This window comes from Pseudoliparis swirei, chromosome 19 (genome assembly GCF_029220125.1).
Source record: "Pseudoliparis swirei isolate HS2019 ecotype Mariana Trench chromosome 19, NWPU_hadal_v1, whole genome shotgun sequence".
NCBI lineage: Eukaryota > Metazoa > Chordata > Actinopteri > Perciformes > Liparidae > Pseudoliparis > Pseudoliparis swirei.
Genome location: NC_079406.1, coordinates 19,488,804 through 19,506,216, shown reverse-complemented (window position 1 = coordinate 19,506,216; position 17,413 = coordinate 19,488,804). Strand labels below are relative to the sequence as shown.

Genomic DNA, 17,413 nt, shown 5'->3' with positions numbered 1-17,413 from the left:
TCCGATGTGAGGTTTGTGGCAGGGATGGCTATGTATGCAGATTGTAATTTGTAAAACAAGACAACAAATTAATTAATTGGGCTATACAAATAAACTGAATTGAATTGAATTGACCAACAGTACTTTCAACTCTTCATGATCTCCCACTTCATGTCAGTGAATCCAGCACCGACTGTCCACTCGGCCGGACAGAGACGACACATTTCAAAACTCATAGATGTGATATTACGACTACTTACAAAGAGAGAGACCATACATGTGCACCTGTCTGGCAGATTTGAGTGAAAAGATAATAAATAGGGTTTGAAGTGCACATTGACTTCACAGGCCTTCCTTAACGTCTACTGCAGAATAACCTATTTCTTCAAAAACATTCAAAAACATTGCTCTGCAAAGAGCACCACACATTGAGCGAGATGTTTTAGAACATGAACTGAAGAGTTGATAAATAGACACCATGATCTGTTCATATACTTTAGTCTTAACTGCTGAGAGCGTCTGTTTACCATCCTGCTGTCATACATTATGAGCACGTAACACTACCTCCATGACCGCCTACTAAACTGCTATGGAAACGTTTGCTTTGGCCTACTACTACAAATATTAATTTCCTAGCCGATTCGGTGGAGACGGCAATGCTTTTATGTAACCGGGGTTTTGAGCCGTGAGCACCGGTCCAGATCCTCACAGTGCAAACAGCGAGAACGTCGTCGTCTCTGAAGCATTTACAGTATGACCCGAAGAGAGGTAAACACAAAGCATGAGCTGGAGGAGAGTACGTCCAGGAGACCAAGAGCTGCAGCGCTGGAAGCCCGTTTGCGTTAAGGCAGATAGATATGTAAACAGTCCTGGCGTTGATCCGGGTGTCTCGTCATGTGGAGACGCACACACACACACACACACACACACACACGCACGGTGCAGTGTGAGCGCCGGCCCTGGGAGACGAGCGCTCTTTGTTTTGGGTCCGTGGTCGTCGTCCTCTCCCTCGACACCTTTTCGTCAACGCTGTTTGTGTAAAGATTTTGAGGAAAAGCTCGGAGGAATTGTGCATTCAAACCACTCCGTCAGCACCTGAAAACACCTGACGTTGGTTCAGGCGCCGTCTCTGCTCGCGGCCGCCTTACGGGCTGTACGGCGGAGGCTTCTCGTCGGGGTGGTTGTGTGGAGGAGAGTAGCGGGGGGGGACCATCGTGGGCCACAGGTGGCTGGCTCCGGACTGGGAGTCATCGGAAAGACCCGAGGAGTCGGGGAACAGGCAGGAGCCCTGCAGGAGACACACGACATGGAGGAGGTCTGGTTACCTGGTTGCTTTCACAATAGTTCAATCAATCACTTATTTAGCCTCCTATACAAATATAGATTGGTACAAATATGAATAAACAAAAAGTAGTGTGTATAAAATGTGGTCCCTGAATGGGTTTTTGAGTTAATGGTCGTCTCCCTTAGAGAGTTTAGAGAGATGGCCGAGGTTGTGAAAGAGTTTATCTTCATCTGAAACGGCTTTCTTTTTAAGCTGTTTAATTATGCTGCAGACGTTTACCAGCCTATTTTGATTATTTTGATGTTGACAGCGAGAGATAAACACCAACAGATTAAGAGAAAGTGTCAGAGCTAAAGAGACTATTGACTGCAGGCATTGAGACGTTGAGCCCGTTTCCAGTTCCTTCTGGAGTGAAATGCCTTTTCACGTCATAATATTGCCAGATTACTTTCACGATCTTTCTGTTCTTCAAAAAAACAAACGTTTAAATGAAACACTAGACGCCACGGACGAAACAGATAATAAATCCATAACTGTCCTGATGCTCTGCACATTTGTATCGGCCCTTTACCTGCCGGTCGTACGCAGTGTAAGGCGGCAGGCAGGGGGCAGTGTTGTAATATGAGTTGATGGTGGTGGTGGGTGGAGGAGGCTGTGGGAGGACTGGAGCTGTGATGGCCTCTGGTTCAGACGTACTCTCTGAGGCAGCAGAGGGAATCTGACAAGGACATGACAATATTGATCAGCTTCTACAAAATTCAAACACCGGAGAATTACTATTGCTTAACTCAGCTCACACAGACAAAGCCACAAGTATTTCAAAACATTCAGCCGTATTCAAGCCCAGCTGTCCGGTGGCGTCTCCTCTTTTTTTTCTTGATTATTAAATGTACCCACCAAGTCTTTGAAGCCTCCCAGCACGGCCGCGGTGATGATGCCCAGAAAGAGGGCGACGATGTTCAGGACCGTGGCGGACCACAGCAGGTGATAGAGGTGCACCACGTCCTGGCAGCTCTTCACATCTGTGTATTCGTGGTAGCCTCCAATGACCTCCACACGGCTGGACCAGTGGGTGGGACAGAGAGGGAGACGGCGTACAGTCAAGCCACAAACGTCTCTAATTCAGTGTATCCTTCTTGTATTCAGGACACAATAAAAGAAAAACATACAGTTTTGATTTATAGAGATAAATGATATGAGCTAGAGACACAGAGATCACGTGTATGGACAAGAAAAGGTCATGCAGAGAGGAAATGTCACCCTAAAAAAACATGTATATAGTGAGTTACATCATAAAGACTCCACAAAATTGCTTTAGCCATCACTCATTAACATGAGTTGATCATTTAATCGCCGATATGGTTCTAGAAAAAAAAGGGACCTACTTCCAAATCATGGATGATTTCCTAAACTTTTTCAAAACATCTTTATTCTGAAGTCCCATAAGAGGATGTTGTCTGAAACAAAGGTTACAAGAAAAGAAACAGTCTTGTTCTAATACAATCAACGTTGCAGTGTAAAAAAAAATCTCCCACAAAAATGGCACAACGGCACACATTCCAAATCCAAACAATCAAAGCAGCACACGTAAGGAGCCACGGATTCAGCTCGGCGTACTCACTTCCCGCAGTTGTAGAGGTCGCAGCAGTAACAGGTGTTGCCCTTCACGCGCAGGTTACAGGACGACCGCGATGAGGTCTGACAGGGCACCTGAAGGGCAACACATATTTGAAATAAGTAGTCCTCGGACTTTAGGTCAGATTCTGGCTCTCAACAATGTCCCCGTACAATTGCAGGGCGAACACGAACACAGAGGATGAAACAAATAGTATTTCGGTAAACAGATGGGACATCAAATGTGTTCCTTACGTCACGTTCAGGGGAAGTCTCACTCGAGTGATATTCACAGCGGCCGGCATACAGAGGCCTGAGGTCCTGCAGAGCGACAAACATTTGTAATAGATTTCACAGCACAATCCGTCACTGGTCGACTTACGAACCCGACTGAACGGGGAGAAGCAAACGCAACCAGACAAGAGCTGAATGTGATGAGTGCTGCGTGATGAATGACCGATGTTAATCATGATAATAGTGGTGAAATCAAACTTTATCAAGCAAAACCTCATAGAGAGCTAGTAAGCAAGGCGGAATTATTAACTCGGTGAAGACCAAATCATTCAGGTTCAGATAAGATAAGATAATCTTTTATTTGTCCCACAGGTTCATGAGGTAAATTAGTTTGTGGTAATTTGATTAATTATTGATTTATCGCTAAGTGCCTCAAACAAACACCTGTGAAGGGTCAGAACCTTTACCCGTGATTAGGACAGATTTTACTGGACAAATGCACTTTGGAAGTAGATCATCATTATAGCACATAACAAAAATTACGATTGTTGTGATTATACACTTAATTGTGCAGCAATTGATGTATAAATTTATGTATACATTCGTTTAAATCACTCAAATTCATTTAAATCACTTCTTAAAATCCATTTTTATAGAACAGCTTTTAAGTGATGTCGTCCTTTTATGCAGTTCTTTGGTTCCCCTCATTTAGTTTGTCTGTTTTGTTATTTTTAAATGTTTATATTAGTATCTTACCATTCTAATTTGTTCTGCCTTGACTCTCTGGAGAGCACTTTGTGAACTTTGTTTTAAAGGTGCTATATAAATAAAGTTATTATTATTATTATTATTATTATTATATTCAAGGCAAAGCGAGAAAGGATTTGGTCCTTCTGCACCAAAAACGTGCTTCAGTTTGAGAAGTAAAATTCAGAACAAGAATGTAGATAAATTTAAGTCAGAAAAAAGACAACATCTTTAATCTTCATTCAGTTACGGCATAATATTCCTCATTGTTTTTATGAAATTATGTGCCAGCAGCCTCTTTGGAGTCCAGTGCACAAAATAGCTGATCGAAAAGAAATGTTCCATTTCACGGACGCCACTCGTCAATGAAAACCTGCTGATCTCACCATTCACCCGCCCATGACTTAGTTTAGCATCATTGTTTTTAAGAGTGCATTAGTGGTTACTTATTATTTGAAGTGCTTTGAGTCATGGAGAATCATCTCACACCACATAATATATTAGTCTCGCTGAGAAGGGTGCAGCAGCTGCTTCAGACAGCCACATGTGAGCAATGGCCTTGCAGAAGGGCAAACGTTTTACTATACGTCGAATGCAGACTGAGTATATTAAGCTTTAATGGGAATGGCATTGATTAATCAGCTTGTTATATGTCAGGGCATAAATGTTATGATATACATAATGTATCAGCTTGCTTAAATAAATAGAAGCCTCAGTGATACTTACAATATGCCTCGCAGCAAACACTCCATCGACAATCGCACAGCAGAAGGCAGCCACCACTCCGAAACTGATGAAGACAATAGATGCCACTAACTGTGAAGGAAAACATCAGCTTCATCACTCTCGATCACTCTGTAATGGGTTTGAGACTATAAACTCAACTCAAATAGGCAGCATTTTGTTTTTTTTTATTGCTTCCTCTCACCGCTTGTATCGGTAACACTTTCAACACCAATGTATATCATCGTCATGCAGGAGGATGACTACTTCTGAATGGAATAGGAGGAGGGCGGAGGGTGGAGGGTGGAGGGGGCTGTGTGGCGCTGTGGTTGTCATCAAGCTCCAGTGATGTTTGTCCTAGCTGGCACGGTGCCCAGCTCATAATAGACACTGAACCCCTGAACCCCCTCACCCACCCACATTCGCCGAACTCTCCTCCCTACACTACTAAGTGCAAATATTTCTATGATGCTGACATGAATACTTCCAGCAGCGTGTTCTAAACCAAGGCATTTTCATCAACACACGTTTAGGATTTCAGTTGTTGATTGGGAGTCGGACGTATCGATATTAAAAGTGACAATTAATTGTATCGGTTTCTTTCCTCCTCTGACGCACTATTTTCTACCAAACTAATAATATTTTTTTTTAATCTGTATTTTTTTTTTTTTTTACTCTGCTCTTCTCACTGGATTGAAGTGGATGAGACCCAAATCACATCACTGAGGGAACGTTTGAATCGAAGTCTGATTGTTCGCTCACGCTGGAAGACCTCTGTCAAACCAACCGGCTCAAACCACACTCACACAGCCCTGATGAGGGTTGTACTCTTCATCAATAACTTCTAAAGATAGTTTTTCAAACATAAACTTCCAAACATAAACTAAACCCAGTCGATGTTTTGTCCAAGCAACAGTCCAACATCCAAATATATGTTATTTTAAATCATAAAACACACTACAAGCAGTGAATTGTTGGCATTTGTGCTTAAAAAGGAATAAAATGATGAATCAATTATCAAGATAGTCAGTTAATTTTGTGTAGGTCAACTTATCATTTCATCTCTACTGAAAATGTAAGTAATGTTAGCCTCTATTATCCCAAATTGTTCAAATAAATCCTCAAATTCCACGTAATAAAATGTTATGGGAAACAACATAAATTTTCGGGGCAGCGTACATGTCAAAGCTCAATCATGTGTGGGATTCCAGCCATCCAAACCTTGCTGAGTGATGTGAAAAGATGTCACCCCCCACCTGCTCCCCTCAGCTGCAGTTTCCTTGCCCACATTCCAGTGTGGACATCTTTCCTCCTCGACTTACACCCTACTTCTATTTCGGGCTGCATCTCCCTTGAAGCTCAGGATACTTGCTTCGATACACAAACCTCCTCGGGCCAAGTGGAAATCCCAGCCTACCCGCTCTGTTCTTTCTGCGTTCACTTTAAAAACATATCCAGGCGTACCGGCTGTCGGAAGGTCATTTCGGTATGGGACACAGTTTTAATGACAGTTTTCTGTGAGGACGGAGAGAAGGAGACACCAGGCACTGAAAATGATCTCAAGGCACGAGGTAGCACTCATCCTCTTACCATTTGCCGCTTGTTGTCTATCAAATGAGAGCCGATAATTCCCAGAAAAGAGCCAAAGCCCAGCTGAAAAAAATAGAAAAAAGCTGTTAGGGCATTTATCTAATTTGATTATAAAGCAGTAAGATAAAACATGAGTTTCTGTCACGCACTGATGGAGGAATTTCAGCATGTTTACAATCGTTTATAAATAAGCAAAATACATTAAACTATGAATCTGATGAGTTTGAGGATAAAGTGTAAAGGTGCATCCTATGAAATGTTGCTGACGTAGAGTGGCTGCTTTCCAAGTCGCTCTTTACTTCAGGCAGAATGCTAAAAGCCGAGTGTTGTGAATAAAACGCATTTATGGACTGAGATACTTCACCTCACTCAGCCCCTAATGACTGATGCTGAATAATGAATGTGGGGAACATTGAACCCTCAGAACCTTTAGTAATTAGTTTGGGCATGAGCGGGAAAGAGCTGGCTGGAAGAACTCTCCCTTCACTCACACCTCCGTCCTTATGAGCTCTGACTGCTGTGGCACACAGTTGTGAACGTGCACTCACAATGACTCCTGGGTAGTAGCCGCCCACTGTGATGTTCTGCGCCCTGGTGGTCGCTGCCAAGCCAAAGATGAGGATGAGCACGGATACGATGAGCAGCAACACCGTCACAATGATGGATTTCCTCTTCCTCTTCTTAAAGGAACCTGCCAGACAAATGAGAGAGCAGTACCGCTGTGACGTGAGCAGTACAGTGGTGTGAAATCAGAGGATGAGCCTGCAACTAAAGTCCACCACGAGCAGTGATGCAATGGGAAGTAGTTAAAGAGACTCAGAACTAGACTCAAGTGTCTCTCTCCCATTTAAAGTGAGTGGACTATTCAAAAAAGTATTTCGCTCGGAAAATGACAACGATTTATTATGTTGCTCATGATAAAAACAACAACATCTGGCTTGTGCGCCAACAGTAAACAACTTAAAACAAAATAAACCATTTTTAGGCTCAAATGAGGTTGAATAATTTTACATTGTATATGTTGTATGTATGGTAAGTGTATACTGTATACTTATAACGTTTTCATCCTGGTATCATTTTGGCTCTAACTCAAATTCATACATGGCTAAAGACGTGTGAACTATACTTTTAAGTATGGAAACTGTTATTTGATTTGAGATGAGTTGTGTTTATCATTACTCTAAATACCACTATACAAGTAGATCCACTGATGGTCTTTGTGACATAACCATTCCAGTAGGTTACACCACCAACCTGTCTATGCCTCTCTAGTCCAGTGATGCTCCAGTAGGTGACTAGACTTTTCATTCTCAAACATGTCCTTTCAATGAATATGAGGTCTAAAGAAAATGTACATGAATGCTTCTTCTATTTCCTTTATAGACCGAGTAAAACAATAAACAATCCTGGACTATGAATTGTGTGACATAACCATAATTCACATGAATGAGTGCTAAAGTTAACATGCCAGTGGTATCGAGTGAGAATAACCTGATATATGGGCAGCACTCAAATGCACTCAAATATATTCACAGATGTAAACCCTGCACAAAAAGACCCTCTTGATACTGTCCTCATCGTGGTAGCACAGCGGCCATCCTGCATGGACCTGCATGTCAGGCGGTTACCCATCAGAGCCAAACATCCAGAGCAAACATCCAGAGCAAACATCCAGGCTCCTGTGGTTACTCTCCGTCGCCGCGCCTGCAGTGGCGCGCTGCGGCCTGGGCCACAAATAATTTTAAAAAACGGTCTGGAGATCAACGAGTGTTTTTGTCTGCTTTTGTGAGAGGAGGAAAGAAAACCATACCGTTTCTTTTTTTTAACCGAGACAAATACGAGTGAGTGGTGTAATGATTCCCCTTTTGGCTTTGTGTGTAGGACCAATAGAAAGACTGGTCCCGGAACTCAAATTCACATTGTTGCAAACCCATAATTGTATTTAATTGATCAAACCTGCTGCAGACACGCCGTTGACCTTGCACACACACAAACACACACATACACAAACACACCCACACACCCACGCACACACTTACCCAAGCTTGTTTCAGAGAGGGTCAGCCTGCTGGATTGAAGGCTCTGAGCAGGAGGCATGCCGGCTGGAGGATGTTTTAACGCAGTCTGCTGGACAACCCTCTTGCAAATGAAGAAACAAATATATATATATATATATATATAATCACGACTCAACGGTTACTTGCTATAGGTGTTTAGAGCTAGCTGGGGATAATCGGGAGCAAACGGTGTGTCGGTTTGCTGTGGCATTCTCTAAGGCAACCGCCCTCCTACCTCGCCCAGCCCCGTGTGCGTCTCACATCCCCGCGGCTGCGATACGTCCGTCGGCCTCCGTCCTCGCGGCGTGTCGGTGTCGAGCGGCGGGTCTCTGCTGCTGCTGCTGCTGCTGGCTGTGTGTGCGCATGTCAAACATAAAGCTCCTCAAAAAAAGCAAACCTACTCTTACAGTCGCTTGTTTCAAAGTGTAACGATACAAGACATAATTAACATATTATTAGTTTCCCCCGGAGCCACCATCGGCGTTACTTCCGTCACTAACCGCTAGGTAACGACATGCTCAAAATAACCCCGTCTGCTCATATCTTCTCAGTAGATTAAATATAAGTATAACTAACAATCACATTCAAGTATTATGGCAATTTAATGATAAAGACCTGCTGGTCATGTCTGACGATGTGAATGTGAAATTAAGTGAAATAAATAATGTTTAGTGTGTTGTTATGCTGTGTATGTATGGTTTACATTGATTTAGAGCTGCTTTGTTATGGTTTGGGAGAAAGTGCAAGTTGGAACTGGCACAGGTCAGGCCCCTCTTCAGGCCGACTGTCGAGCGCCATCTTGTGTTTCAAACACAGCGTTGCGTTCAAGAGCCATCAGACGTTCAATGAGCAGCAGGTTTCCACACAACGTGACACATGCTGCCTTCACGTACGCCAGTGATTCAAGTTCTGATCTTTTATTTTGGTCAACAATTCCCTTCGCTCCGAAACGAAAAAGGACCGTATATATTTAGTTTAATGTCTTATATTTTATTCCATGTTAGCAATGAAGGTTGTCACTTCATTCAGTAGCAGCTGCTTTGTCCGATATGAGACTGGAAATGCACAGTAAGCACAAATATCAGAGGTAAACTAATCATGAAACCATACTTAGGCAATACATTTAGATGTCAATAAATAATAAATTATATAATTACATTATTATGTTTAACCATTCTCTCTTTTTGTTTAATTTAATTGAACCTTTACTTGGTTGCAGTTTTGTTTGTCACATCAACATGAGTGTAGCTTTCCCTGGTTTGGAGATGTAAATGGTTTACCAATAACAACAAAAAACAAAAAAAGAATCACAAAAGATTACAGAAAATGTTATGTGGTACACCCTGGCCCACAATCTAATTGAAACATTTCCCTCTAAAGGTGACTAGAGGGTCAACTCTTGTGGAATTTTCAAAAGTATATTTAAAGGAAACAGAATATTTGTGTTGGGTTTGCAGGCTGACTATTAGCGTGCACACTAAAGGGCTGCTGATCTGATCCAGGAACTGTTTTTTAGCTAGCGACATGCTCATGGGCAAGGTACCGGAACTTCCCAAATTGCTCCATTGTTTGATTAAATTACCACACATCAAATCTGTTGCATGTTTACATGAATGTTAACATGGTGACTGATCTACAGAATTGGTGGCCAGGTCATATTCAAGTAAAGAAAAAAACATCAACCCATAATGGGGTTAATATGGGGCCCAGCAGCTCATTTGTATCCCGGGGCCCTCTGGTTGGTCATGGAGCTTTCTCTGTACAATGTATAGACTATAATCACGTGTAGGGACAATGCATTTATTATGTAACCTGCAGTTTAAGGTGAGAAGCAATCAAGCCTCTTTTAAATGGCATATACATAAATAAGATAAAGAGAATCCCTCTGCATGAACAGGCACATGACATTTCTATATACGGTTCTTGCAAAACGTTGTGGTGATTTTAGTTTCTCTGCAAATGTCCTTATGTGGGGCGAAGGCCTTCACTGTAACATGCACACACGCATACGCACGCGCACACAGGAACACGTGCACGTTTTTGCCGCGAAAATCTCAAAGAAGTGTTTTTTCCATGACGCAATTTATCTTTTCATGTAAAAGAAGAAGAATAAAAAAAGCCCCCCCTCCCGACCCCACGGCGCCCACTTTTAACATGGGGTAACCGAACGGTACGTGACCGGCGTGCAGATCGGATCAGGGACGAGGACAACGTGAACTCCTCCAGAGCGGAGCTTATGGGAAGCAGTTGCTGCAGAAGTCTATGGAGATGCTGGCGGTGGCAACTGGATCAATGCATGTGCAGAGACAATAGGCCTACTTAATGGCAGTCATATTACATAACATAATTATTTGTGTTTTTATATTAAGTACATGTCCGATCAATAAAAAGTTTAGTTTGTTCTGTATTGTATTGTGTTGAAATGTATATTTTGTGTAAGCACTGAGAGACACTTTACCTAGTCAAATTCCTTGTTTGTGCAAACTTACTTGGCCAATAAAACTGATTCTGATTCTGATTCTGATTCTGATAATAATAATACAACTCATAGGCCTACAATTATAATAAATAAATCATGAACATGTTTTAAGAAGCACTTTAATTATACGACTGTTTATGTGCACGTACAGTGCGCAGCAGGACGTGATTGACAACAGTGTCTTGTGTTGGAATAAACTATAAATTCATGCTTCGCTTCCGTCTTGCAGCTTAGCAGACAATGGCCGGTGGTGTACGTGTACTGAATGCAGTGATGTGCGCCACGCCGCTGCCAAAACGTCTCCAAGGTCCAAAAAAAAGCACTTAGTATCCCACCCCCAGTTTTTCTCTGTCCAGCGTTCATTCACCATGATGCGAGCTTAGTTGCAGGAGGCTCTCCACACCCGGTCCCCTTTGCATGCCTTTAAACTTTCTAATGAAATCCCCAAACTCATTTTGACAAACGTTATTTTTTTCTCTGGGCGTCCAGAGGGCTTTCGACACATTAAGACGCGTTTCTATCGCAAAGAAAACTTCAGGTATGTCAGATCTTTAATTTAAATTAAATGTGTTGCACCTGCAACTCGTTTCTTCTGTCTGTTTTGCAGTGATTTTTTGGGATAGTTTGGCATTGTTGTGAAACGTTTTTAAAATGTTATTTAACTTAACAATATTTTAGTTAATTTCATGGGAGATGTGATTGGTTTAACATGTACTTTTTTCCTTCTGTGAAGAATATGGAGCCCAGTTCCACAGAGGGAGGAGCTGAAGAGACGCTCCTTAAAAATCAACCACCAAGTCTTGTAAGTGCTGATATTAGATATAAAACGTATAATTTTATAATCATGTTATTCACTGAAGCAGATGCCGTAATTAAGTAATTTTTCCCACGAACAATGGAGTTGATAGATTTCTGTAGCAGAGTTATTATATACTGAATAATCAAGTGGTTTTATTGGCACAAGAATCATTTTAAACATTTAACAGCTTTTTGAAAGCCAAATTCTTCCAAATGAAGTGACTTTTTGGAGACACTTTGAAGCGTCCTGCGGTTCCTCTGAGATCTGTCTGTCCTTGCTGGTGGATGTTGAGAGTCAGTGAGTAACATCTGGCTGTCGAAGTGACCCTCCAGCTCAGCTGTCTGCAGCTGCTGCTCCAAGCAGGAGGGTCCACTCAGAGGAGGTCAGCTCTCCCAACGAGTGCCAGAGAGGTCACCAGCAGAAACAGGAGACAGGACCATCAGTGTGATGTTCATTAATATGCAGAGCACTCTCTGGCAGTTTATATCGTCTGTCATACTCGGATCAGAAGGCATGCCATTTTTTTTTCCGCCAGCGATTTGAAAATAAAATAGGTTGACTGCCGATCTTAGCGGTTAAGAATATGTGTGGTGAGGGTTTTTTCTCTCCTTCTTCTTTCAACCAGCCTCACAAAGTGATACTCAAACATGGCCAGGAGTTGGAGGAAGAGCAGGAGGAGTTGGCCGAGCACCAGCCTCTAGAGCAGGAAGACCTGAACTTTGAGAGATGGAAGCGCAGGCCGTTACCCGAGAGGACGCTCCACCAGAAAATAGTCGACATTAAGACATACTTGTGGAATGCAGAGACCCGCGAATTCATGGGTCGCTCTGGGAAGAGCTGGAGTGAGTTGACGATTAAGACATCTTCTATGTTGTTGGGATATGAGGGGGGAACGTATGGATTAATGCAAAAGTACTTCATTTTTTAATCTATGTGTCCAATGTGTCCAATTACTACATATCTAATGTCTAATGCTTTACAGTTTGGCAGACAGTGTATTAATGTCTTTAAAAGATCGTTTATGGGGTTAGAAATGTCTCCAGTCCAGTGACTCGGCTCACTGTGCTGCGAGTGTGTGTGTGTGTCCTTATGCTCAATGTTTACATAGGTGCATGGACAATTCAGAGTGGCCCGACAAAAACAGACTGCCTGGGGACATGTCCCCAGCGGGAGCTCACTGTCCCGGGCCTCGCATTGGCCAGGAATCACATTCCTCTACATCTTACCATGCTCTCCACAGCCTCTTTCCCAAACCCTTGGTGACCCCATTGCTGAACTTTACATGCTTCAGGCCCCTCATATGCAGTTAAACACAGAGATGCTCTTCACGTTAAAAAAAAACCAAAATATCTCTAGAGATTACTGCCAAATTGAGCTTTGGTGTATGCCAACTTTATTTGAAGGACGCGACCAAGTGGATGAGTTTGTTGAGTCAATGATGATGGAGCAGCCTCTTGGTATTCCAGGGTAGTGCCATGTGACGCCGTTGAGCCCCTCCCTCAGCTTTACTGTACACAATAGCAAACATGATCCCACTGAGTGTTGAGATATCCAAGAAAAGTGTGTGTTACTTGCATGAGCTGCCATGCTAGATCCTCGGGCAGAGCTCAGAGCTCATTTCAGCGACAAAACCAGCGTGCACACTTGTGGAGCAGTGGGGCCCATGTGTCTCATGAAGAAAGGCTCTGAGTTGAAGCCTGTGCTGTGAGTCCTGTAAGACGAGTGTGTAACAGGGCACGCAATACCAGAGCGGGGTGAGTGGGGCTCCTTGGAGCTGGCCGAGCCTCTATGGCTGCAAAAGACCTTCACTACGATGCAACCGGAGGTTCACTGTGTTCCTGAGTGAAAGGACAGCTGGGAGAATTCTCACTGAGCTCAAACAGAAAGGCCTTTGTGGCATCGAGGATGCAAGGCTGGCTGCAACTAGTCCCCTGTTAATTTGCCCGCACAGCAAAAGCTATTAAATTTAGGACACGTTTAGCTTGATTAGTTGCTAACGGACTGGTAATTGAAAATTGTTCTCGGGCTTTCTTTGTTACGAAGTTCTCACACTACCTCACTATAGTACATTTTATACCAAAGCTACTAGTTATTTTGAGTTATTTGCAAGTCTAAACATGAGGGCAGGACAGGGCTTTAGTATGAGTCAACAAATTATGACCGTCCGGATCGAGGACAGTAGCTGGAGTCCACACGGTCTGAGCTAAGGAGGAAATGAATGGGTCATTTTCCTTCTTTGCTCATATCAGAGGTTTGTTGAGAAATGCAGTGTCTGTTATGCAAGACACCTATGTGCAAATACTGAATAAGAAATATTCACCCTAATAGCTCCTTTTTCACTCCTCTTTCAGGCCTCATCCTTCTCTTCTACGCTGCACTTTATTTGTTTCTTGCAGCCATGTTTGGTGGCTGTATGTTTTGCCTCATGTGGTCTATTAGTCCCTACCATCCAACCTACAATGATAGAGTGATGCCACCAGGTAAATAAAACCCCAACCTCAAACCACTCCACTACATCATCCGCTGTCCCTTTCCTCTCGTCTCTCTGCTCCACTGTCCTTTAGTCTCCTGCTTCTATCTGAGTCTCAGCACAGTTGACTGTCTCTGGGTCTCCACTGGCAGGTATGACGATGGCCCCACACCTAGAGGGCCACGAGATCAACTTCAACGCCTCAAGTCGCAAGTCCTGGAAGATGTACGCCAAGTCTATGGATGAATATCTGAAACGTGAGTCTGTGAAGGGGGGGGGGGGGAGATCAAATGAGGTTGTTGGATTTGTTTAAAATCAAGCGCGCATAGAACGAGTTAATCCTCATCTTCACTACCTTTGTCCCCTTTTTCCATTTGATTCTTGCAGGGCATGCTGGGAAGGGAAGCCTCTTTGTGGGCAGAGTGCAGCCATTCAATTCTTTCTTTTTTTTCTTCCCCTGCTTTTGTTTAGCTTACTTAATCAGAGGCCTGAGTCTGGCAGGGTATTGCTGTTGCATGGATTTTATTTATGCCCTCCTCCTCCCCCTTTCACCCCCCCCCCCTCCCCCACCCCACCCGCCTGCCTCTTGCTCCCCGCTCTCTCCATTTTCAGAGTATAACGACGACCCTCAGCAGAAGAAGAATATTCATTGCTCACACGACAGATACTTCATGCAGGACGACTTGGAAGAGAGCGCAGAGCGGAAATCGTGTGAGTTCAGGAGGTCCTGGCTGGGGGACTGTTCGGGGCTGCAGGACCCCAACTATGGCTATTCTCAGGGAAGGCCATGCATCCTCCTTCGGATGAACAGGGTAAGAAGAGCATTAGTCTCCAAGACCCGCACAACGGTTTGCTTTTAAATGTACAAACAAAAGAGGGGACATAAAGCAGCAGGAACACGGTGTGTTACCGGACTGCTGAAGCTCATGGCTTTCTCATTGAGTGACATCTTGTGGCTATTTCAGGGGGAGGATGAACACACATGAAACCACTTGTGCACTACTTTTCGAATTTTGATTGGTAGCTTATGCAAAATCCCATTCTCATTTAGTTTTTTTAGAAAAGTCAGAATTAAAACCTTTGCGTTTGTATTATTTATGTATAACAACATTTTCTTGCTGGAGTTGAAACAAAGAAGGTGGATAGTGTGTACAGCCAACACTAGAAGCATACAAAGGAATATGAGAGACTGACTACACACTACACACTATACATTTACAAACTACCAACATTTTTATTGATGCAAAGTTTTGACCTACAAAGTCTTTCTCAGGCAAACAGTTTGAAGACATGCTAAACAAAAATATAAAACCAAAATAGGCATTGAAGAGAACTTTGTTTGTTTCTTACTGGTCTTACTTTTCAATAGATTATTGGATTCTTACCTGGCCAGGGCAAACCAGTCAACGTGACTTGTGGAGTTAAGGTATACTCATCATCAACACACTCTCATATTAATAAAATATGTAATATTATCAAAGCGATAAGCAACATGTCTGAAAACGTCAAAAAACATAACTTCTTGCTCTTTCAGAGAGGACCTACAGACACCTTGGGAGAAATCGAATTTTTCCCGAAAAGCTTTTTTGACCTGAATTACTATCCATACTACGGGAAGCTCAGACACGTGAGTGAGAGTTTCAGCTTTGTGGACAGAATATCCACAATTTGAATCAAATATGAAATGACATCTGTTGTGTCACTTGTGTCTCAGACAAACTACTCTGCGCCGGTGGTGGCTGTGCGCTTCATGTCGGTGCAGTACGACACTCACATCCAAGTACAATGCAAGCTGAATGGAAAGGGCATCATCAACGACTCCCCTACTGACCGAAACCTGGGCAGTGTGACCTTCTCCTTGGATATCGGAGCATGAGGCGAAGATATCGCTGCCAGCAGGATGCTCCTGTGACGAGGCAGGAAAATGTACAAGAAAAAAATATGTTGAACCATTATTTTCCATGAAATATATAGTTTCCCTCTCCTCATCTTTTACTTAAATATCCACATATTTTGCTGTGAAACAAATTCCTCAAGAAGTAGATGTTTACTCTTGTGTTTCTGTTCCTGAGCGTCATCGTGTCATAAAGTGAGTTACAATTCCTGATATTTTGTAATGATTAGCAAGATTAATCAAACTAAATGACGCTCTGCCCAATAGTTAGAGTTTCTGGCTATGCAAATCCAATTGTGACTTAAAACATTACTAGGCAATTTGAAATATTGGTATATCAGGTTAGATCATGGTTTTGTGAGCACAGTTTTGTGTGACAATGTGTACTAATTTGTTTTGAATTATATTTTTCAAACATGTATATTGTAAGAATTATCTATCATGCAAACACTGAAAGCAAGACTTATACTGTACTTACACAGTAAAAAAAGACATAGTAAATGACTGCAAATACACTATTACTATATTTTTGTTGAATAGAGCAGTATTATACATTTATGATAAAGCATCACAAGCCACTACTTGCATTCTTTTGTAAAAACATTTGCTTTTTAAAATGAAATACTACACAAGACTGATCAATAAAGAGACATACTGTACTGTGAAATAGTTTGCAAAAGGTCTGTACCATTTAAACATAATTGTTTTGTGATAGTATTAATCTCTGTCTGAACTTTGCTACTAAACATGGTATCAATGTTGTATTTATTCATATTATAGATCTTATAATAAATACAATATTCTGGTATGTACTGTAAGTTTTCTTCCACATCAACTTTTACAACGCTTGTAGCATACCTAAACTCTTTGACTTTTTGTAAAACGTTACATTCTCTTGCATGTAAACCCATTTGAAAATCAAAGTATAAAACCTTGAACTGATGACATGTTGCATAAGTCTGCTACAGAAAATTAGACATTTCAAACTGCATAAAGGTTCAATGCAATGTATTTCAATATCTTCTATTTATGATTGGTGTTGATGTTTTTGTGGCTGGAGTTTGACGGTTTATTTATGAGGTCTAACAAAGGCAACACATAGCTCATGTCTCTTCCATAACTTATAAAACTTGAAATATATATTTATTGGTTATAAAAAAGCAAATCATCTACAGCCATGCAAGCTGCAGTGAAGATGTGCACATCATAGTTTAGCTTATTACCTTCGCATTGAAAATGCAGAAGGTTATGTTTTGATCGCCGTGTATTTATTTATTTACTTATTTATTTGTATGCGTGTTACTCGCATAACACAAAAAGTATTGAACCGAATCGCATGAAATTTGGTGGGATGATTGGTTATTTTCCGGGGACCATTTGATTAGATTTTGGGATCAACCGGGCCAAAGGTCAAGGTCATAAAAAGGTCAACATCTTCTTTTTACCATAGCGCAGTCAATGTGTCCAATTGGCATGCAACTAATGCCAAAATGTTCATAATTCAATGCCCAATCTTGTGATATGCGAAGGTATGCGCTCTAC

At 42.1% G+C, this 17,413-nt stretch overlaps 2 protein-coding genes across 4 annotated transcripts; one reads left to right on the top strand and one right to left on the bottom strand.

The window, feature by feature from the left end:
• Positions 1-117: 117 nt before the first annotated feature.
• tmem255a (transmembrane protein 255A) lies at positions 118-8,647 on the bottom strand. 3 transcript variants are annotated; one of them, XM_056439444.1, is made up of 11 exons: positions 8,465-8,647; positions 8,212-8,311; positions 6,721-6,863; positions 6,173-6,235; positions 4,586-4,675; positions 3,134-3,199; positions 2,886-2,974; positions 2,650-2,721; positions 2,162-2,324; positions 1,836-1,982; positions 118-1,267 (listed from the first exon to the last, which is right to left on the bottom strand). In XM_056439444.1, the coding sequence occupies exons 2-11, from the start codon at positions 8,267-8,269 to the stop codon at positions 1,124-1,126; spliced, it is 1,035 nt and encodes a 344-aa protein (XP_056295419.1). In that variant the 5' UTR covers positions 8,270-8,311; positions 8,465-8,647; the 3' UTR covers positions 118-1,123. The 3 variants fall into 3 exon arrangements, with proteins under 3 accessions (XP_056295419.1, XP_056295420.1, XP_056295421.1); XM_056439445.1 differs by lacking the exon at positions 2,650-2,721 and having other exon boundaries at positions 2,162-2,330; XM_056439446.1 differs by lacking the exon at positions 2,650-2,721.
• Positions 8,648-11,104: 2,457 nt separating this feature from the next.
• On the top strand, positions 11,105-16,679 carry atp1b4 (ATPase Na+/K+ transporting subunit beta 4). The gene is made up of 9 exons (XM_056439480.1): positions 11,105-11,246; positions 11,442-11,510; positions 12,133-12,349; positions 13,859-13,987; positions 14,130-14,234; positions 14,590-14,789; positions 15,347-15,403; positions 15,512-15,604; positions 15,692-16,679. Exons 2-9 carry the CDS (start codon positions 11,445-11,447, stop codon positions 15,851-15,853), a joined length of 1,029 nt encoding a protein of 342 aa, XP_056295455.1. The 5' UTR covers positions 11,105-11,246; positions 11,442-11,444; the 3' UTR covers positions 15,854-16,679.
• Positions 16,680-17,413: the final 734 nt, after the last annotated feature.